Here is a 23,444-nt window from a genome sequence, read left to right on the forward strand (position 1 = left end):
CACAGTATCCAGATATAGAGTCAAACATTATTCTAGATGTTTCCTTGAAGGTATTTTTTAGATGAGACTAACATTTAAGTCAGTAGACTTTGAGGAAAGAAGATCACCCTCCATAATATGGGTGGACTTCATCCAATTAGTTGAATACCTTAATAGAAGAAAACTGACCTCCCTTGAGAAACAGGGAATTCTACTAGGAGACAGCCTTCAGATTTGAACTGTAACATTAACTCTTCCCTGGGTCTCAAGCCTGCTGGCCTACCCCCACACTATGGACTAGTCAGCTTCCATAATTGCATAAATTAATCCTTAACACACACACACACACACACACACACACACACACAGACACACACACACACACACACAGAGAGAGAGAGAGAGAGAGAGAGAGAGAGAGGACAGAGAGAGGGAGAAGTAACATATATGCAAAATTCTACTGTGTCTGTTTCTCTGGAGAACTCTGACTCATACAAGATGCCTGGACCTGTCCTCTCTCTCCCCTGTAATTCTCCTTTCTTTCCTTGTCTTCTGCTTTTGTTTTGCCACTTCCTTTCCCTTTATCTTTCCGAAGACTTCTTGACCCCTGGAGGAGGGAAAGTCAAACACTGATTTTGTCTTCTCCCTTCTTGGGAAGGGAAAGACTTCTTGCCACCACAGGCAATTTACAGCCCCATGATCCAGGGAGGTTTTTTGTTGTTGTTGGTTGTCTTTTTTTCCCCCCCATGTCTCAGTATTTGTGACACTGAATGCATCTAGTGAGGTAACCCGGAGCTAGGAGCTAGAGCAACTGGGATGAGATGAGACAGAATTTTCAGGATTACAGTCAGCAAAATTTTGGTGCTAAGTTAAGAGGTGGGTGGGGGAGCATTCCTGGTGATAAAAAAGAGGTGGTTTGTAGACAAATCCTAGATATTTCTGAGGCGGTGGTGATGATGCTTACAGCCCAACAGAATTTTAGAGACTATTTCGGCCAATGCACCACAATTTTTTTTGGCCAAAAATCACAATAAAAATACATTTAAAAATGTCACTACACCACAAGTGCACACCCGAGAGCCTGAGAACTCATACAAGTAAATGAATAAAGTCTGCACTCTGTGATGTCATAATACTTTATGAGAGGCTTACTCATTATGCTAAGTGACCATATATCACAGTGATTATGTAAATCACAAGCTATGCTTCTGATTAATATGGTTATGTTTTATTAATTAGCATATTCATATCTGAAGCCCATCCACCTAACTTGTTAGCCATGTCATACAGCAACTCTTTTCCTCCCATGAAGAGCTTCTCACAATATAAATAATAGTATGGTCCAGCCTCAGTCGTATATGGGCACAGAGCATATAATTCTAATTCTTTTTCTTCACCTCAAGCTAAACTGCTATCAGTAAAATCACATCCAATGTCTAAATGAGGATAAATATATTCAACTATGTAATATTTGGTGTGTGACTCTTGAATAGATATGATACCTGTGAGATTTCAGAGTAAGGGCTGGAGACACATGACTATTCTTTATTATTTATTAAATAAATATTTATTGAAAATCTGCTATATCCCAACAATATTGTTATGGGCACTGGTGACAGGCCAGGGAACCATGGGGGGGGGGCAGGAAAAGACTTAGCATTTTCTACTTAGAGTTTCTAGAAATCACTAGGAGTAATCTTTCTTCTCTATGTATCAGTTTTTTAACCTAATAATACCTTCCTAATACAGGTGTTAAAATAATTATATGAAATTGTGAGGTATATATTCTGGTGTGATGATGATGATGATGATGATGATGATTATAATGATGACAAAACCCACTGTCAGTTTTTAAATGTTGGTTGGTTGGGCAGTTGGGGAACCCGGGTGGCTCAGTTGGTTGAGTACCCGACTATTGATTTCAGCTCAGGTCTTGCTCCCAGGGTTGTGGAACTGAGCCCAGCATTGGGCTCTGCACTGAGCATGGAGCCTGTTTAACATTCTCTCTCTCTCTCTCTCTCTCTCTCTCTCTCTCTCTCTCTCTCTCTTTCTCTCTCTCCCTCTGTCTCTCTCCCTTGTTCCTGCTCCTTCTCTCCAAATAAAAATATAATAAAAAAATAAAATGCATGCTGGTTGGTTGGTTGGTCTGTCCCTGAGTGGGTCCAGACATGGAACTTCTAAACTGAAACAATTAATCTTAACACATTTATTAATCATTAGCCATGTACAAGATGCTGTGATTAGCACAGGTGGGTCTATGGCACCTCCGGGGAACTCTGACTTCAGACACTACATATCAATATTCAAGTCTCTCAAGCTGAAGTGAAATAAAACAAAACACAGCACTAACCCCTTCCAGACCCATATCTCTGTCTAGTTAGAGCTGCACTTTTTGTTTTCTTTTCATTCACTCAGAGGTGATCTTGAAAACCTGGCCACATCTGCTTTCTGCACTACTTGTATTCCATCCCACCTAAGTTCAGCACCTAACTTCCACAACCCTGCCAGAGAAACTGCTTCTGCCAATGTCTCCAGCATCTTCCACTGTGCAGGACCAAAAGCCTGATTTTCCATCCTTCGCTAACCTGAATTCTCTAGCATTTGACACTGTTAAACAATCCCTTCTTCCTGATTAGACTCCACCTTGATTTCTATGCAGCTATCAATCCCTGATTTTCCTTCTGTTTTTTAGTTACTCATCAGACTCCTTCATGGGTTCTTCTGCTCACTCCTTAAATGTTTGCATTGCCCAGAATCCACACTAATGCTATATTCCTTCTAACTCCACTGCTCTTGTTGACTGACTTTATTCTTACCCAGGGCTTCAGCTCCCACTTTTACAGAGGTGATTCCAAAATCTGTAACTGTAAACATTGTCTCTTTGTCAAGCTCAGAACCTAAATATCCTCATGCCAACAGAAATCTTTACTTGGATATTTAACTGGCAGTTTCTATTCGGCATTTATCATTGATCACCCTCCACTCAGTATCAACTCCTCTTGCTGTTTCTCTGATTGGTAACATTATCTGCTCTGCTGCCAACATCAGAAGCCAAGTGGCAGCCTGAATCCTAAAACTTCAGCCTGTAGGAGTGAATTTAGGGCTCACTTCCTTTGATCAGCTTTCTGGCACCCCAAATCCAGTTTAGATGGTCCAACTCTGAGATGCTGAGGCATCCTTGCATACTGTTACTTTAAATCTTATATTGTACTTCAAAATCTGATTTATTTGCCTTACTAGGCTATAAACTACCTGGGGGTAGGTAATATATCATATTGTTAGTGTCCCCAGGCCCAGTAAAGTGCCCAGATATTCAATTAATATTGGTCAAAGAACCCCCAAAACCAAAACCACAACAATGAATGATTGAATGAACTGGTCAACAAAATAAACAATATAAAACAAATTGGCCAATGTGATAAGATTGTGATAATATAAATGCACAAGTTCTAGTTCGTCTCTAAGAACAAGAGAGAGCAGTTTCGTTTTAGCCCAGGTGAAGTAGCATCCGGCTTATTGATACTTACAATGTGTCCAGACCTCTGCTAGGTATTTCATGTAAAACTTGTTCACTTCTTCAAAGTAAGAAAATAATGTTAATGTTGCCCAAATAACCATTGAGGAAACTTGGCCCCAGAGAACTTTGGCCCATTGCTCAAGGCCCCAGCTTCTCCGTGGCAGGTCCAGATTTAGAGCCAGACATATTGATCCTTCTCTCCTTCACACCTTGGTTCCCTGAGTGGAATGATCCATTTCCCACTCATTACAGTGGAAGCATGAGCGAGACCTGGGAGGAGAAAGACTGTAATAACTCCTATTGAGCATTTAAAAATTCATTTTATGGTTTGTAGTTCTCACTATAATGTTTTTTTGTTATTTGATTTCTAGAACTATATGTTATTTGATTTCTAGAACTCATTACTATTAAGTAATGAGGCTTGTGGAAATTTGTCCCTTTAAAGGAGTCTCCATTTTTTCTAGAAGGAGGTACTTTAATGTGGTTGATGCTTTGCGATGTCCCACTCTTGGCGAGTTTGGGGGCCAGGGAAGAAATGAGAGCATAGTAAAGAGAGTCCCTGGTGGGGATGGGGTTGGACCCTCTGCTGTCCACCTCACTGACTTTCTACAGATTATGGATAGTGGACATCAGTTCTCTCATGCAGCAAATATTTGATATTTACTCTGTCCCAAGCTCTAGTCCACAGTAGAGGAATCAGGGATGACAAGACAGATATCCTGCTCTCACGGACCTTGCGTTTCTAATGGAGAAAGATAATTAAATGCATATGCACATATGCCACACACACACACAAACACACACACATTTTGAAAAAAAGAGAGTAAGATAAGGAGGATGATACATAGACTGGATTCTACAGCTATCTTTAGATCACTCTCTATGTGTTGGGGAACACCTCACCTATATATTTTTACAATGCAAATATTGTGTGCCTTATGTTTTCCTGTTGGCTTTGCTTATTTTATATTTTTGCTGCTGTTTTTGTTCATTCCTTGGGCTATGTTTGTTGTCTTACTTGTTTTGGTTTGGTTTGGTTTGGTTTGGTCAGTTTTAATAATTTTGGCATAGAGAAGGGGGTTTGAATGCTCACTGTCACTGATAGCTGCCATCAGGCCGGGCACTATAATAGGAGATTTCACGTGTATCATCTGTCTTAATTCTCACAGCAACCCTTTGAAGAAGCTCTTATTAACCCTGTTTACAGATGAAAAGATAAAATCACAGTGGAGACAAGTAATATGCCCAAGATCACAGAGCTCATAATTGGCAGAGCTGGGATGTGAAGCATGAATTTTAATTCATGCCCAATATTGGTTCTTTTTACCAGCTCAAGCAGATGAGTACTGTATTAGAAAGGTTGTGAAATGGTCTATGATGAAAGAAGAACAGATTAAGATTCAAGTGACCTAAAGTCTGGCCTCAAGTCAGCAGCTGACCAGGAAAACCGTTTGACTTATATTTGCTTCATTTGCAGAAGTTCAAAGAGATAACTGGAAGTGAAGTTCCTCATTCCCACCTAGCAATGATCACATAGGTAGCTATTACATGGAAACTGCTTTAGGTTTTACAGAGTTCACTACTTGTGTCTCATTCATAGTATTGTGTTCTGGCATCTGTTTCTATTTCTTGGAACTTCCTTGACCCTAGAAACTGAAGGCCCAGTCAGTTCTTACCTCTCTGATCACTAGCAAACATTTCTAGTTTACTACACCTCCAGGTCCTGAGGACCTTGAGAGAGACACCTTCTATAGGCTAAGTTACAAAGCCTCCTTGATCATTCCACCCCACTGGGTCCTTACTGATTTAGGTAGGTTTCTGTAATATAAATAAGCATCATGCATGGGCTTCTTAATGTTTATTCCTAATGCACACACAGAGCAGCTGGGTACATTTTTTTCTCAGATAAACACAAGCTGTAAATTTTCTTTATTTATGAATAACACACAGTTTGAAATTGCTTTTACAACTGGATACAAATTTCATTAGGCAAATTCAGATATTTCTGTTGGATCCAGAATTCCCCCAAAGTCATCCTTTCCTAGGCAGCTTCTCCACGGTAAAATAAAACCTTATTAATAACACTTTTGATCTGTAAGTGATCTTTTGGTGACTTCTAATTCTAAACTGGCTCTTCTTTGAAATCATAGAAATACCTATCCTGTTTCCCATATTACACACACACACACACACACACACACACACACACACGACCTTCAAACAAGTTGGGAATTTGCCTGTTCTGCACCCTACAGCTTATCTGTCCACATAACCACTTCAGGGAAGAAACTTGTGCATGGGGAGAATTAGGCACTTTGTATAGGTAATAAGAACTAACATTTATATTGAGTGCTTACTGAGTGCCAGACAGGATGCTGATGACATTACATGCAATATTTCATTTTAACACTCACAAATACTGTAGGTACTCAATATTATCATTGTCTCTATTTATAGATGGGAAACTGAGGATTAGCAAAGTTAAGAAAATTATAAAAAGTCACACAGAAGTATGTACTTAGAGGTAGGATTCAGACAGACTCCAGTGTCCCTGTTCTAGTCTTACTACACTTTAAAACAGAGGCTTTCTTTCAATTGACCTAGATCATGGTAGACACATGACTTAAATTTGGGCCATTTGACTCTTATTAAGGGGAAGTGAGCAGCATGTTTTCAAAAATGGACTGATAACTTCATGGCCTCATTCTGAGTCAATCCTAAAATCTACTCTCAAGAGTTCAAATGTAGCTGAGGAGAGGAAATAAACTAAGAGACAAATTGAAATCCATGGGATTGCTTAGATTCTGAAGCTTAAGATAAGGGGGGCTGTTTCTAATGTACAAACAAAGGCAGAGGGGTTCCTAGATCTGGGATAACGGTTCCATGGATAACATGACCCCCCAAAAGAATTTTACCACATCTTTTAAAATAGTAAGCTTGGAAGTAGGTTTCCTATGAGATGCTAGTGTTGTCCTCATTCCTGTACAGTAAGCTTCAGACTCTTTTCTCCCACTGTCGACCTCATATCTCCATCTGACGGTCTCAAGGAGCTTTCTATTCACTCTTTCAACTCCTGATTCTCAAAATCTATTCCTTCTGGAAACATCCCCTTCACAGGATATTGTACCACCCAATATCCAGTTACCAACCAAAACTTAGAAGTCATCCTCAAACCCTGTTTCTTTCTCAATCCCAAAATCCAAACTCTCAGAAAGTCCTAAATGCTGTTCATCCAAATGCTGTTCATCCAAGATATACTCCTTACATTTTCATTTTTATTATTTTTTTTAAATTTTTTTTATTTTTTTTTATTTTTTAAAAAAATTTTTTTTTCAACGTTTATTTATTTTTGGGACAGAGAGAGAGACAGAGCATGAATGGGGGAGGGGGCAGAGAGAGAGGGAGACACAGAATCGGAAACAGGCTCCAGGCTCTGAGCCATCAGCCCAGCGCCTGACGCGGGGCTCGAACTCACGGACCGCGAGATCGTGACCTGGCTGAAGTCGGACGCTTAACCGACTGCGCCACCCAGGCGCCCCTTTAAATTTTTTTAATGTTAATTTATTTTTGAGAGAGAGAGAGAGAGAGAGAGAGAGAGATTGAGAGAACATGAGCTGAGGGTGGGCAGAAAGACAGGGAGATACAGAATCTAAAGCAGGATCCAGGCTCCCAGCTGTCAGCACAGAACCTAACGTGGGGCTCAAACTCACGAGCTGTGAGATCATGACCTGAGCTTAAGTCAGATGCTTAACTGACTGAGCCACCCAGGTGCCCCACATTTCTATTTTTTTCCGTCATCATTGCTACCACCATTATTTTCTTCCTGTTCTACTCTTGAAAATCTCCCTGATTCCATTCTGTACCCTTGCAAACCATTCTCTACATGACAACAACATTTCAAAGCTATCATTCAGTTCATGTCACCTCTCTGCTTTAAGTTTTCCGAAGTGACTGCACTGCATTGGATCCACCTCTGCCTTTTCTATTGTAAATCACCATGAATATCAAGATGTCTGTAGATCTGAATCAAATCTCTAGTTTGGACATGGGACATTTATAATCTTTCACTCATGTCTTTCTACATGTCACAAGTTGTTATCACAGGAAAGTGGTAGTTATATTGTATAATCATAATTTATGATTATGAAATGCATCCAAAGTGCTGAGTTCTTTCGTGATGTGCTACCCATATTGTCTCATTAATTGTCACCTTGTATTAATCATGTTTTTAGTATTTTCTGTATTTTATGATGCCTTGACATCTGGGAGGCTTGCTAATACTGGATAAACTGCCCCTTCTAGGGTTAGCTAATTCCTAGAAGCAAGCAACTTGCCTTCAGCATGTCTTTTATAGGCAAACCAATCAAGTATGAGCCCATACTCCAAACCACCTTTTTTTTATCCAACTGTTACACACCAATATATTTCCTCTGCCCTAACTCACCTCAGGAACACTAGATACCACCATTGTAGCCCAGAGCCTGCCAAAATTACTCGAACAATCTGATCCTAAGCTTGCTCAAACTCACCAACCCTGCCTCACCCACTCCTTCTCATGGAGACTGCAGCTGAGGCTCTGGGCTTTTGCTTTCTCTTCTTCTCTTGACTTTTCTCTTCTTGACCCACCCTAGTGCTTTCGTTCGTGGCTCTGCACATCCTCTCCTCTTGGGAATGATAAGAAATAAATAAATTCTTTCAAGGAAGTGTCTCTATGTCTATCAGCATACTAGATCTCAAAACAAAATCTTGGGGAAATTTCAAGACATCCCCACCCCCATAAGATAGGTATTAATAGGTACCAGTCACACAGCTGAAGGCTTGAGGAATCAGTATTCAAAGAGACAGTCCAAATTCAGAACACTCTTAGTCAGTACTCTTAATTTGTCCTCATACAATTTGTCTTCATGTATGTGGATATGTATCCAAGAGGGGTTTAATTGGAAGTCTCCCTATCATGGTACTCAAGCAAACATTTCTTAGAAAACCCCCAATATAAACCACTGTAGTGCTTGTTCATTGTGAACCTCACCTCTGTTTTCTTTCCCATTCCAAATTGGTCGGGCTTCCTACTCTATAATTGGAATAAAGGCCCCTAGCAATGCCTTACACATGAGTGAAATCTCCCCTACAAAACTGCAGACTGGCAAAGATTAACATAAGGATTAGGTCACTGCAGTCATTTCTCTGATTCACTAGCTCTTGAATTCAGCCATTTATTCACTCACAAATATTGAAGTTGGGAAGCCAGCTTACAGAGGAGAGCAAACACAATAAGCCCTGTTCTCTAGAACTCCAGATACCCATAGTTGGGGAAAGCCAGCCCAGCAAAACACAGATACTTATCCCTTCCTTAAAAGAAATATTTATTACATATTATTAAGAATATATATGGGGCACCTGAGTAGCTCAGTGGGCGTGGCCGACTTCAGCTAAGGTCATGATCTCACAGTTTGTGGATTTGAGCCTCCTGGTAGACTCTGTGCTGACAGCTCAGAGCCTGGAACCTGCTTAGGATTCTGCGTCTCCCTCTCTCTGCCCCTTCCCTACTCACGCTCAGTCTCTCTCTCTCTCTCTCTCAAAATAAATAAACATCAAAATATTTTTTAATAAAAAATAAAAAAAGAATATATAATGTCTTGCTTCAACTTATCTCTGCTGCTCTTCTTTTCTTGTCCCTTCTGTTCTTTTCCCAGCTGGACTTGTTCCCCAACAACTTTTCCCATTTCAAACAATCCTTCATAGATTAGGTTAGCATTTAGCAACAGCCCCGTTTGCATCTCCTGAGAAGCACTAGGACCAGACCTACAGGTGCATGAGTAGGAAATATCATCTGAGCCCACTACAACCAAGTGTCAAGTGCTGACCCAACCCCATGCCACCATCCCCCAGGGTTCGAGATACAAAGTATGTAATTGAAGAAAATCATAAGCACAGTCTTATGTTCTCAGCTTTACTCAGGTTAAAGCACTGAAAAAAGGCTTTCCAGTCTGGTGATAATGGATAAGAGCATCTCAGAGTTTAGAGGATTTCATATAATGTGTATACAGAAAACCCAGGTACACTCAAATCTTAAGGAAAGATGTATGCCATTAAAACTGACAGGTGGTTCCAAAGTAAGTAGTTTGGCTGCTTTTTGAGGTCTGAGCCTCTCTTCTGGGCATCTTTTCTCCTCCCAACATTGTAGCCCAAGAAATCAGGATGAGTGTCCTGCCTAACTCCTGCCTTCATTAATATCTCCTCTCTGGAAAGGAGACAGTATGTGTTTTTTACTATATTAAAAGATATAAAGCATACATAGCAACACTGGTGATACGTATTCTTTTTTCCTGAAGTGTAATGCTCTCATTAAAAACTTTAAGCCTAAGAATGTATGTGGGCTCCCATTTTACAAGGGAGGATAGGGCAGTATTTATTTGTGTTCAGTCCCTCATAACCAAGAGCAGGTATGATGTCTTTGTATCCTTAAACAGCTAAAGTAATGAACAAGAGTTTAAAGCTTATTTTTGAATTAAATTCCATTGTTCAGAGCCCTGCCTAATTTAACAAAAGGATGTGAGAAAGAATAAAGAAAATGCACATAGCAACCATTAAATTATGATATAGGAGTATAGGCTATGCTTCTGTCAGGTATGAAGTGGCTTCTGCCAGGAGCAACAAGAAAAGTGACAGGAGAGGCCCAAAGAAAGCCTGAGCACTCTGGTTTAGAACTGAACTAAATTAATCTAAGCCCCAAAGAAACTGATAAGTTGGCCTTCAGGATAGCCTATCCACCAAGTCCCCTCCGAATACCATTATGGGGCCAATTCATGTTGAGAGCATAAAGCCATAGAGTTTCTGAAAATCAACTCTAATACTTTTTAGGATTTCCATGTGTTTTTCTATCTCTCTTTTTTTTTTTTTTTTTTTTTTTTTTTTTTTTTTTTTTTTTTTTTTTTTTTTACAATAAAATACTTGAATAATAAGCATGGAGTAGGTTGTGGACCATTCTGTATGTTGTACAGTAAGAAGAAATTCAGAATTGCCAGTTTGGGAGACAGAGTCTGGAGCCAGGCATAGCTCAGAGGTGGGTCATCTGAGCAGAGAGCGTACTTCATCTTTTTACAAAAGCTTCGGGGAGCTCTGCCATAGTACTGTATGCAGCTTGGCGGGGTGGCAAACAGCGACAGTGGCGAACACGCACGCACCAGTTTAGCTACCTCCTAGGAAATGATGTTCAGTTCTCCAGGGCAGGGTCTGCCAACTTCTGCTTGTGCACGGGGAGGGAAGGTGCGAGCATCAATTTTTCATTTCCTGCTCCCCCCTGCCCCCCCCCCCCCCCGCTACTGAACTCTCTCTTCCCTCACTCCCCTCCCCTGCCCCCACCCCCCCACTCCGCCCCTTGCAGGAGAAGCCACCGAGAGGGGCGCGGCATCCTCTCGGCTAGCTTGAGTGTCAGGGGGAGAGCGGAGCCGGCTGCTGCACCTGCCTCCCGCCGCTCCGCGATACAGCCCGTGTGGGCGCGGCAGGGGTTAAGGTGGGCGCCCGCGCCCGGAGCCCCGCGCCTCGCGCCCACCCGCCGGGATGAGCGCGCAGTCCGCCCGCTCGCTCGCTCCGCGCCGGCCCAGGAGAAAGTGGCGGTCAGTGATGGAGCTGCTGCCATGACAACCCAGGCGGTCGGGGCCCGCGCGCTTCTGGACTGCTCCCGGGAGGAAGGCGGCGCGGAGGCCTGGGGCGGCCTCTGAGCGTGGCGTCCGCGCGTCCCCGCGTCCCGTGCCACGTCCCCGGAGGAGGCGGGGGCGCCGTCCGCCAGCTCCCCGTGCGCCCGGAGCCTGCGCCGGGCGGCGCTCCGCGGGCTGGCGACGCGGGCCGGGCTGGCCACCAGTCGCCGCCCGGGCTGCGGTGGAGGACGCCCACGGCACCGACGGATCCTCGGGCTGAGACGGCCGCCGGTCCCCGCGCTGGAACTTTTTGCCGCCTTTGGGTTCCAGATTCGAGACTCGGGCTGGTCTATAAATACATCTATACATGTGTGTGAGCTAATAAAACATTTTCTCCTCTCCTTGAAGCGGCAGCTTTTAGGACATCTCTTTTATGTCAGAGACACTTGCCTTGCTTCTTTGGGTTATAAACTTTTGATGCCAGACCTCTGCAGAACGTGCCCAACTGAATCTTAAAGTAGCATCTTGAAGAGAGAGGCAGAGAAAGAGCAATCTGTGACCTTCATCCCTGCACCTTCCTTCTTCCTCTCCCTTCCCGGCTGCCTCCCTCTTCCCCAGGGGAGCGTCAAGAAAGCTCTTTTTGGATGCAGGAGGGGGCATCTGGTTCTGCTAGGCTGGAAAGCTGAGGCAGGATTTGAGGAAGAATCATTAGACTCCGGAGAGCCTGGACTCGTTTCTCCTCCTTCCCCCTCTCTGCTTCTGGCTTGCTCCATCCCCTTTCCGTCTCCCCACATCACCGCCAGAGACCCGCTGGTGTGCGGGGCGGGGGACAAGGACCGTGCCTCTGCTGGAGTTCTGGGAAGTTGTGGCTGTCGAGGATGGGGGTCTGTGGGTACCTGTTCCTGCCCTGGAAGTGCCTCGTGGTCGTGTCTCTCAGGCTGCTGTTCCTTGTACCCACAGGAGTGCCCGTGCGCAGCGGAGATGCCACCTTCCCCAAAGCTATGGACAACGTGACGGTCCGGCAGGGGGAGAGCGCCACCCTCAGGTAGGGAGCTGTACTTCAGCGGGGGACTGAGCCCCTTGGATGTGAGGATGTGGGTAGGGGCCAGCCAGACAGGAAGAAAGAGAGAGAGGGAGCATAGGTTTGGGTGGGGAATTGGGCGTGTGAAGGGCCTTTCTGCAGCCCCAAGAGTTGTCCACTTGAAGACTGTGCCTGCCAACACCTATTTTCCTGGACATGTTTATCATTTGTTCTGGCTTTTCTGGTCCAGGATGGGATCCAGGACAGTGAGGTCGGTTCTTGGGACTCCACGTATCTATGGGGCAATGACATGGCTAGATTCACTTTTGCCCTGGCACCAAGGTGAGAACGTGAGAGCCCTGCCAATTGCAGTAGTGGGGGTTAGTCTAAGATCACTGAGAGCTTTGGTGGCTCTCTCACAGACCAGAAGGTATGTGATAAAGCAAGATAGTCTTCCAGATGGGATGGCTTGCTTCTACCAGAGAGATACCAAAATGTCAGGCTCTGGAATTGCCAGTGCTGGGCCATGGCCCTTTATGAGTCTGCTCAAGATGCATCCATCCATGTCAACCATGTGTGGTGCTCCTGGGACCCCTATTATAAATTATGAGGGCAGTTTTATCTTTGCAGGCTCGGGCCAAGGAGCAGAAACATGTAGCTTTTATGCAACGACATCACTCCTGTGCGAAAAGCACAATAGAAAGCTTTTTGTTTTACCTTAATGAGTTACAGAGAATCACTTACATGCTCCAGGCAGAGGGGTGGAGATTCTTGGAATATGAACCTTTGGGGACTGGGCCCGCTGCAGCAGAGACTTTAATAAAAATGCAGTCACCACTTTCCACCAGCTCAGCAGATATCATCTTTTATCCCTTTAATGAGGCAGTTCTGGTCCTGGGAGACAGATTCAGGGACGTCCCAGCTTAACTCTGGCTCACAGTGTACACAGGCTGAATGTGTTTGCCCTGTCTATGACTTTGATGGTTATGGTGAAAATAAAACATGCTGTCCCAGATTCTGCAGCTGAGAAGTCTGGCTTCTCCAAGGAACAACTGGGGATGGGGCTTCCTTCTTGTTCCTTAGGCTTTCCTGGTTGAACTCTTTCTGTATCTGGACAAGCTGCTCCCTGGGTAAAGAAAGAAGAGACCTCTTGGGACACTGGCTATTCTTCCCTAAACTCCAGGTTAAGGTTGGATTCTTGCCACCTTGGGAGATTCTTACCTGCAGCTTCTTTTGAGGAAGAGAACAGGCTTTGCAGTCCTGTCTCCTGGTGCCCTGGGGGCCCTGAAAGAAGAGAGAAAAAGGGAGGCTAGGGAAAGACTCCCCTCCCTAACAGCAGGAGGGAAAACCCTTCAAGCCATGTGGGCACTCCTCAGCCTGTCCCAGACTAGAGTGCAATGTCTGATTCAGTGTCCCAAGAAGTTTCAGGAGCCAAATCCCTAAGAATTAACTTGTGGGATGCACATTTGCAACACACCTGTCGACTCAAAGATAAGAATAATACATGGGCTACAACACGCATTAACCATGGAAATGTTGGTAAATGTTAGCAGATGTGAGGGGATGTCGATGCTGCCACCCACCTGTCTTTATCTTCTAATCTAGTATTGGGAGCAAAGAGGCATAGCACCGAATAAGGCCTCCTTACTGAATCTTCCAAATCTTCTGTCCCTTTCCTGCCCCTGAAAGTTAATGCAGAAACTTAAAAAAAACTCCAGCTTTCTGCTTTCTGGGATGCAGTAGGACTATTCCACCAGCAGAGGGCCAGCTTTGCTCTACCTTTTTTTTTTTTTTTTTTTTTTTTTATTAGCTGCTGGCCTGGTTTCCTGATCTTCAATTCAAATGTTCAGCAGCTGGGCTCCGTAATGGGAATGGGAATAAAAACGGGAAAAGCTGAATAGTTGCTTTTTGTGCTTTGTGGAGGAAGAAAAAAACCTTACATGTGCGAGTATAACTGTTATCTGTTACCTGATTGCATGCTTTAGTTTTTAAAAAGTAAATACGGCTTGTGTTGATTTTGCCTCTCCTCCTCTGTATAATTTGCTCTGAAATAGAGAGATTCAGCACATTGTCCACATTGTAATCTCTTTATATTCTCTTCCTTTTGCCTCTTGTGTTCTTCTCTCTTATTACTTTAATCTTCATTTTTATCAGGTGACTCCAAATTACATGCTTTTGCCTATAATGCGTTCTCTTCTCCCTTTTTTGTCTTCATCATTTAATTTTTATTAATTTCTGATTTTTTAAGGTTTTGATTTCACTCCTGTCAGAATGTTTCTTAAAACAACATACAAATCTCCTGAAGTTTTCTGGGGGTCCCAATCCCTCTCCAGATTTGTGTGCACTTCTGCTTTATTGGCTAGCAGCTGGGTGCCCACGTCAATGGAAAATTTATTTGTCAGTACTCAGAGGGGGAGTCCTGGCTTCTAGTCTCAGGAAGTCCTTAGCCTCAACTCCAGATAAATGTATCATGTTTTATTTTGTGTTGTATTTTTCTCTTAAAAAATTGTAAGTATGGTCACACTTCAGTCTCCTTAAAGATGTTCCCTTGGGAATGCAGGGTTTGGAAATTTAGCGTTCTGAATGCATCAAATGTGCAAGAGTTATTGAAAAAAAAATCGAATGATTCCCAGGCCTGTCAGCCAGACAAAGTCTTTTCGTATGTGGCTGCCCTGGATCAAAATATCCCAAGTCTCTTTATAAATCTTGAATGAAGTCACGTAGGAGGCTAAAGACCTAGTAGAAAAGCAAAGGAGTGGAGAAAACTGGGTCCCTGTTTGAATTTTCCAATTAGAAATAGCAAGGCTCAGAGAAGGATGATTTCCTTCCTTGGAGATATCAGTTTTGTTTTGATAGATCTTTGATTGTATTGAAGGACATTAGGAAGTGATGTGCCAGAGATCACGCTGAAGTTTTGAATGTGGATAAAACTCATTTTCTATAAGTGAGGCAATATTATCTTCCTCATAACTACTTCACAGGGCTGCTTGAAAAGTAAAAATAATTATTTGAATATTGAGTAATTTTGCCTTCTTGGAAGAGAGATGATATGGAAAATGAAGGTGGTATTCACTATGGCTGAATTATAGCTTCTATGAATCTGATTTGAATTCATTATTACAAATGGGCCCTCTTGGCCAGAATCATTTCATTACAATTATCTGCTGTTGGGTTAAAAATGTTCTGTGCCTTTCCATGAGATTAGATATGACAAGTATCTAGAAGTCCTACATCTGAATCAGTGCCCACATCAGGAAAGGAATCCAGGATGCTCAGTGTGGTCAGTTGGGTCCTATTAAGCCATTTCAGTTACATGGATGATACCAAGATGTGCTTTCTTCCTGGGTCTCAATCTCCTCTAAATTTGTTTTAGTTACTTAGTCGAACCACATCATCTGTATACAGGAGTATTGTGAGGAGCTTAAGTAGGATGGAGGTAGGGCTTGCTGCTGTAACAAACTGGTGCACTAATGGCAAAACTTCCACTAACATACTGTATGTATGTATGTATGTATGTATGTATGTATGTATGTGTGTGTATTATATGGCAGGATTATCATTTTTGCTGATCCAGGCTTTCTGATCTGGGATTATGCTTCATAATTCTTTTCTAAAATGTCCCTACATTTTCATTTGGTGTTCTGAGCTAATCCATTTGGAACCAAGTATTTGAAGGTTAACTACTGTCAAGGAATAATCTGAGCAGCAGGATTTTGCCCAAGCAACTGGGGCAGTCAAACTCCCAAGGACAATGCACTGTTGTTTGCCTTGGTGTTTTTCTCTATTTTGCACTCACCCTTAGTGGCTTTTCTCTTTGTGAAAATTAGAAAACTCAGAGCAGCCACTCTATTGTTGGAAATAGGTGCACGACTTGTGCACATTGCAGTATTTAAGTTGCCCAAGCTGAATAAGGTCATGGGTAAGTGCAGAGTCTTCACTATTTGTCTGGGGAAATGAAGACATAAAAGGACACTGAAGCACGTACTGGTCTGTAAGGAACCCCGCATATGGTGATGCTGCCCTGAGCTGCACACTGGAGTTTCCTGGGATGCTTTAAAAAAATTCTACCGCCAGCCTTCCAGACCAATGAAATCAAAGTCTCTGGAGTTAAGCTAGGAGTGGACTTGTGAGATTTAAAAAATCTCCTCCATTATTTCTAGTGGGAAACCAGAGTCAAGAACCACTTCTCTTTCCTTTCCTGCCCCCAGAGCATCTGAACAAGTGGTTTTCCAGGGACCCTACCTCTACTTAAGTGTCTCCCACATGCATGCATGTACGTCACCACTCCCGGGCTGTGTTAGTGCTTTAAAAGAGGCACTGAGTTCAAGGGCCTGAATACCTGGGTTTGATTCTTATTCTGCCCTCAATAGCTACATGATTTTGAGCACTTCGGTCCAATGGTGTATATCTAGAAGCAATGTCTGTTCAGTGTGTGACGTCAGGTGAGATGAAGTATATGGTATTATTCTAACTACAAAGCAATGTATACACCCAGGTTGTCACTGGTGCTACATGGGACTCCTCAATAACAACCCATAATACTCTCAGTCTTTTACAGTTTCATGTGCTCTGCCTTCTCCCCCTTCCACCCTCTCCCCCCACATATGTACAAACATTTAAAATGTGCTAGTTTCTTCCCACTTCCCCTCAGCATCCTGCTTTACCCTTGAGGACAAGAATTACCTTCAGTTCCAATACCATTTGCTAAGTATCTCTGTTCTAGCAGATATACACCATGGGCCTATCATTTAGGTGTGGGCACAGTTAGACGGGGAGCTCCTGGAGGTTATGAGCCATGTGTTATGTACCAAGTACAGATATCATGATGGATACAAAAGATTAACAAATAAGTATTGTTTGGGGGCACCAGGGTGGCTGAGTCAGTTAAGACTCCGACTTAGCTCAGGTCATGATCTCGTGGTTTGTGAGTTCGAGCCCCATATCAGGCTCTGTGCTGACAGCTCAGAGCCTGGAGCCTGCTTCAGAATCTGTGTCTCCCTCTCTCCCTGCCCCTCCCCTGCTAGCACACTCTGTCTCTCTGTCAAAAATAAAAACCTTAAAAAAAAAGTATTGTTTGAATGCTTGAATCCTTTTTAATGGGACTCAATCTATTATCATGTATTATTACCTCTACAGCAATGAAGTGCCCATATATACATGGTTCCGTTCTTTTCAGAAGATGACGCTGGGGCACTCAGGAACAGCAGTTGGTTAGAGATCTTGGAGGGCTAGGGGATTTTGGATTCTGCTTAAGTCCCGTGCCAGAAGGGGCACCTGAATCCACCAGTGCTCTCAGTCTGATCTGAAACTATGCAAAAGGCCCAACTATCCCTGAGGGCAAGATGCTGAACAAGGCAGTAGGATTGAGAGGAATGTTCTTTTTCTTTTTTTTTTTAATCTTTTTAAAAAATGTTTATTTATTTTTGAGGAGGGGAGGGGCAAAGAGAGAAGGAGACACAGAATCCGGAGCAGGTTCCAGGCTCTGAGCTGTCAGCACAGAGCCCGCTGTGGAGTTTGAACTAAAAAAATCGTTGGGGCGCCTGGGTGGCTCAGTCGGTTGAACTTCTGACTTTGGCTCAGGTCATGATCTCACGGTTTGAATGACCCTCCCCCATTCATGCTCTGTCTCTCTCTGTCTCAAAAATAAATAAACATTAAATTTTTTTTCAATATATGAAATTTATTGTTAAATTGGTTTCCATACAACACCCAGTGCTCATCCCAAAAGGTGCCCTCCTCAATACCCATCCCCCACCCTCCCCTCCCTCCCATCCCCCATCAACCCTCAGTTTGTTCTCAGTTTTTAAGAGTCTCTTATGCTTTGGCTCTCTCCCACTCTAACCTTGAGAGGAATGTTCTGAGGGGCAGTAGACTCATATATTTAGAAGTGAGGCTGTGTCTGCTGAGAATTGCCTTGCTGGAGTCGCGAGGAGATACACAGAGCAGGAGGTAGTGGGGAGCAGACAGGGATTCTAACCTGGAAGTTGGTGTGTCAGCACTGGGGCAAGGCTGCAGGGGTCAGCAGGCTGGGGTTGGGGGTCGCAGGGCTGCCTGGTTGCTGATGCTCCCTGACTCTCTTTGAAGTCACTGATTGGTTGGAATCTGTGTGCTTCTCCCAACACATACACCAGGTTCTGAATGTCAAAGCAGGGGAAGGAAGTTTTAAAGTGTTCATGATATATGCTCCGTTGGCTTTCTGGATTGCTGTGGAAAACTCAACACCTCTTGTCATAAGCCTTTTTGTTCTTTTTTTTTTTTTTTTTTTTTTTTTTTGCTTTTAGGTAAATTTGGCTCTTAGGTTCAGTTTCAGTCTGTTCTTTCCTTCCAGCTTCTGAAAAGGGACTGTGCCCTTGGCCTGCTGACCATGCTTACTTTGTGGTGGGCTCTGAGGGTGCTGGGGAAGACAACAGCACTGGCAGGCATGTGCTATAGATCTAATGGGGTCTGGTAGTGAGAGGAGGAGCCAAATAGGTCTTATTTGACCTTCCCAAGGGAGGACTTTGAAAATTACTTATTAGTGGGAAATAGTCTTCACAGTTCTGAGATAAGAGGGAATTATGGACCAAGACATCTTTAGGGCCAGCGGAAATTTGCATTGTCTATTAAGTTAGGAACCAAGTATTAATCTTTTTTGATGTTTTAAAATTCAGACAAGAGAGCACCAGTTCATTTCAGATTTGTTTATTTGTTTATTATTTTCCCTGCAGGGAGTTGCTGTTTCTGATGGTGGGTCTAGTTGAATTGGAGAGAATGCCGGCATGGGGTGGGTACTGGGGGAGAGGCTGCATTATCAGTCCCTTCCCACCTCCCAGTAAATGGCACCTTCCTGCAGTTCTTTGTACCCTGGTGTATCTTTTTTAAGATGTGAAAATTGAATTTGTAATATCTCTGCAGCTCAGCACTTACCCTGCCTCAATCCGTGTGTCATTCCCTTGGTAGAGAAGGTTAGAGATGGGACATGTTTGAGCCTTATGTCACTCTCCCTGCAGGATAATACCACAGACCCTTTAATAAATTTGGCAAGTCAGGGGAGCTTTTATTTTATTTATTTATTTATTTTTTAATTTTTTTAAAGTTTATTTATTTTTGAGACAGAGAGAGAGCATGAACAGGGGAGGGTCAGAGAAAGAGGGAGACACAGAATCTGAAACAGGCTCCAGACTCTGAGCTGTCAGCACAGAGCCCGACGCGGGGCTCGAACCCACAGACTGTGAGATCATGACCTGAGCCGGAGTTGGATGCTCAACCGACTGAGCCAGGTGCCCCTAAAACAAACACACTCTATTATCCATGATTAAGTGTGTGTCAGAGGCCAGGCCAATTATTTATTGTTTCATGTGATTTTCCGAATAATTATTATCCCTATATACAGCCTCAGAAGCTGAGGTTTAGAAGAGTTAAATCACTTGCTTTTGGTCACATGGTTATTATGTGTCTGTGTTTGCTCCAGGAAGACCTTTTTCTTCTTCTCAGTTTTAGAGGAACCCACACCCAGGTATAGAGAACAGAGAAAGTTTCCATGTGCTGCCAGCAGGAAAAAAAAAGAAAAAAAAAAAGCACCCTTTCTGTGCCCCAGACCTGAGCCTGACAAAAGGTCAGGAAATCTGTGTTTCAGTTCAGGGCTGTGTGTTGATCTACCTTAGTGGTCTTTGCTTTCTGCTGCTCACCTCCCCTCACCTGCATGTGAGTCTGTTGTCTGGGGCAGGACTTGATGCAAGATGCAAACAGTTCACAAAGAGACAGCTGCCAGGAGGGTCCAGGGTACTATCAAGCCAATCACTGGTGGTCTTCACTTTGAAGCTGTCCTACGGGTTGTACTGTCCTGTTGCATGACACCCCACAGTATGCCAGTGTCTCCAAGGACCCTGCAAACTAAGACAAAGTGAGCAGGTAATTGTTGACAAGAGTTCACCAATGCCAGAGCATTTCTTGAAAACTGTGAGGAAATGAGTGATTTATATGGAAGTATAGAATAAAGAGAAGTTATTTTTCTAAATCCTAAAATACATGTCATTTCACAATTCCCTGTCCCCATCCTTATATTTTAGTTTAAACCATTCAGCTGTGAAAACAGAGAACCACAAGCTTTGTACTCACCTTGCCTCTGATTCATACCCTGGAGGAAATCATGTGACCCCTTTTGGCCTCCTCTTCCCTGGAGATTGCACATTTTGCTTAAATCAAAGAGATGTTGAAGGACTTGACCTGGCTTCCCATAAAAGTGCTGATCAATAAAATGTTTAAAAATTCGTTTTGAATATTAAACATTTTCAGTGGATATGAAAATTTATGGCATCTCGATTAACCAAGTTTCCACTGCATAATGGGAACAAAGAATGTTTTAAGTGGTTGCTAAGTTTTCTGACTAGCCCACAGAAGATTATTTAACTCATAATTATCCAAAATAAGATATACTAGCAATGAAGAATAATAGAAAACAATGTTATTTTAGAAGAACTAATTACACAAAAATGAGAAAAAAATGAATATGACAATTTTCTATTTATCACGAATGCCAATGCTGAAGAAAAGTAGGCATAATGAGAGGAAGATAATATGGAAACATTTTCTCAAAGATATTTCTGAATACTTTCAAAAGTTTTGGAGTTTGTCTTGTTTCTGTTGTGCCAAATTCAATTTTAAGATGTATAGCTTTCATCTTATTGAATTCAAGTACATGTATACATTTGCCACTTCTCTGATGATTGGATTTTTTCATAAATATAGATGAAGAAAGGAAGATACATATAGGAAATGAAAGACAAAAATGGAAAGAAGAGAACATGAGGGAAATTTTCCCAAGGTGTCAGCTAAGAGTTGAAGGAAGACACAGAACTAAAGAGGAAGGGATAGTGTGTAGTTGTGAGAAAAGAAAAGAAAACAAAACAAAGAAACAGCCTAAAGTGGAATTACCTAGTAGTCAGAGGTAGACAAAAGAAGGAGAAAGAAAGTGGTAGATAAGAATCAAGAATTACCAGCCCCATCTGCTTAATATCTGGTGTGTGAATGCCTCCATCCCCTCTGTCCAGGTCATAGGACCACACACACAGGTGTCCAGTGCCCATGCTAAATCAAGGCAAAGAGCTACATAGGGCTTAGATTCTCACTTGCTGCTAGGATCCAGCTCTTTCTGAACCTGGTTTCTCACCTGTTCTGTAGCTGTTGATTCCCTTCTTGTTACTGAGTTTTTAGTCCATAGCTTATTACTCTGCGTTGTACCTACCATAGGCCCTGGGTGATTTGAAGTCCTGCCCTGTCTTGCCAAGACCTCTTCTCTGAGAGACCAGGTCTACCCTTGACCCTACTCCTAGAAGCCTAGGTGTTCACAGACTTTGCAATGCTTACCGTTTGCCCACCCACCCAAATGTCCATTTTGGAGACCATCTCAGTGCACGTAGCATGTGAAGTCTAGGCCAAGTCACACTTGCTCCTGTGCAGTTAAACCATTTATCTCAGTCTTTCTCAGATATGGATTGTCATATGAGCTATTTGTCCACTTTGACTGGGATGGGTTGTGATTGATGCTATCACAGCATAAGGTCTCTTGGTCACTGTTTGGAACTTCCCACGATGGATAAAAGGCAGAGCCAGCTTCTCTTACACAAGAGGATTCAATCAGTCAGGTGTTTTATGGGAGTGGCTGTGCTCACGTGAAGGTATATTCTATAAGACACTGTGTAAGAAAGAGAAGGGAATAATGGTATTCACCTTTGTATTTTGTTGTGCTTTCTGTGCCATCTGAAAATATTCCTCTTCCCCTTGTTGTTTTTACTGCTTTCTCCATGTCTTTTGCTCAAAACATTAATATGCACTCTTGGTTTTTGTATCCCCAGTGTCCAGTACAATACCTAACATGTAGTAGTTGCTCCGTTTTGTTAAAAAGGTAAATATTTGTCCTTTATCTCTATCTGTCTCTTTCTCCACCCGCACACATATGCACACACACACACACACACACACACACACACACACACATCTACTTTTTCTAATGAAGATATTCTCACCCATTTTGAGGTAATCGGGAAGTCGCTGAAATTACAACCAGAGATTCTGACATTTGAATCCTAGTTGAGATAATGACCTCTCCCTAGATAGTTGGTATTTAACTTGTCCTGTCTCCTCCTGCTTGTTATAATTGCAGTATTCACCGATTTCAACAATATTCTTAAAGGCGCTGGCAGGAAATTCTGATCCGTTGCAAGGGAGGTGTGCCTTGCTCCTCCCTTTTTATCACAATTACAAAAGACATGAAGTATATCCAGCACATTCTGGAAGTATATCTGCAAACTTTAGGGGCTAGAAAAGCCAATGTGAGTAATCTAAAATTGCATGAGGCATTTTAGAATGAAGTGATTTATGGACCCATTTTCCCAGCCATTTGAAGTACAGCTGTTTCTGTGATAAGTTCTCACTGTGACATCCATGAATGTCTCAGGAGCCCATAGGTCTGCCTGCCTGGATAGGTACAGCAGGACCGGTTTACAGGTTGTTCTTGATTATATACCTCATTTATAATTGGCTAGTCAGAGGCACTTAGTGAAATATAAAGTAAAGCATAAGCATAACCCCTATCAAAAGGTTTATAAACACAGATTTTACAGTGAAAAAGGTTCATTTCTAACCCCAGCTCTGGTGTGTATTGGGTCTATATGGTTGGAAATGACTAAGTTTCTCTAAGACCCAATTTCCTTATTTAACAAAGAGGACTCTGTACCCACTTCACTGTGATGTTAGGGAGGCATACATGGTATCAAGTTTGTAAGAACTTAAAGTCTGGCATGTAGTATGTTCACAATAAACAGTAGCATTGGGGCGCCTGGGTGGCGCAGTCGGTTAAGCGTCCGACTTCAACCAGGTCACGATCTCGCGGTCCGTGAGTTCGAGCCCCGCATCAGGCTCTGGGCTGATGGCTCGGAGCCTGGAACCTGTTTCCGATTCTGTGTCTCCCTCTCTCTCTGCCCCTCCCCTGTTCATGCTCTGTCTCTCTCTGTCCCAAAAATAAATAAAAACGTTGAAAAAAAAAAGAAAAAGAAGAAAAAAAAATAAATAAACAGTAGCATTACATTAAAAAATAAGTTACTGAATTAACAATTTTGTTTATTTTATTTTTTTGTTTTATTTTTGTATATTTTTTAAATGTTTATTTTGAGAGAGAGAGAGAGAGAGAGAGAGAGAGAGACAGAGAGAGAGGAAGCACAAAAGTGGGGGCAGCAGAGAGAGAGGGAGAGTGAGAATCCCAAGCAGGCTCCATGCTGTCAGTGCAGAGCCCATCTTGGGCCTTGATCTTACA

General features: G+C 42.8%; 1 protein-coding gene across 7 annotated transcripts in view; it reads left to right on the top strand.

The window, feature by feature from the left end:
- OPCML (opioid binding protein/cell adhesion molecule like) overlaps positions 1 to 23,444 on the top strand; it is a 1,072,580-nt gene that overhangs the window by 552,235 nt on the left and 496,901 nt on the right. For 2 of the 7 annotated variants that reach the window (XM_086678642.1, XM_086678640.1), the window contains exon 2: positions 12,094 to 12,178. In XM_086678642.1, coding sequence (XP_086534768.1) covers positions 12,094 to 12,178 — 85 coding nt within the window. Of the gene's footprint in view, positions 1 to 11,278; positions 12,179 to 23,444 lie in introns of those variants that run through there. The other 5 variants (XM_086678646.1, XM_086678641.1, XM_025928012.2 and 2 more) reach the window with 5 other exon arrangements.

The sequence above is a fragment of the Puma concolor genome, chromosome D1, assembly GCF_028749965.1.
Source record: "Puma concolor isolate L17-30 chromosome D1, mPumCon1.1.hap2, whole genome shotgun sequence".
Classification (NCBI taxonomy): domain Eukaryota; kingdom Metazoa; phylum Chordata; class Mammalia; order Carnivora; family Felidae; genus Puma; species Puma concolor.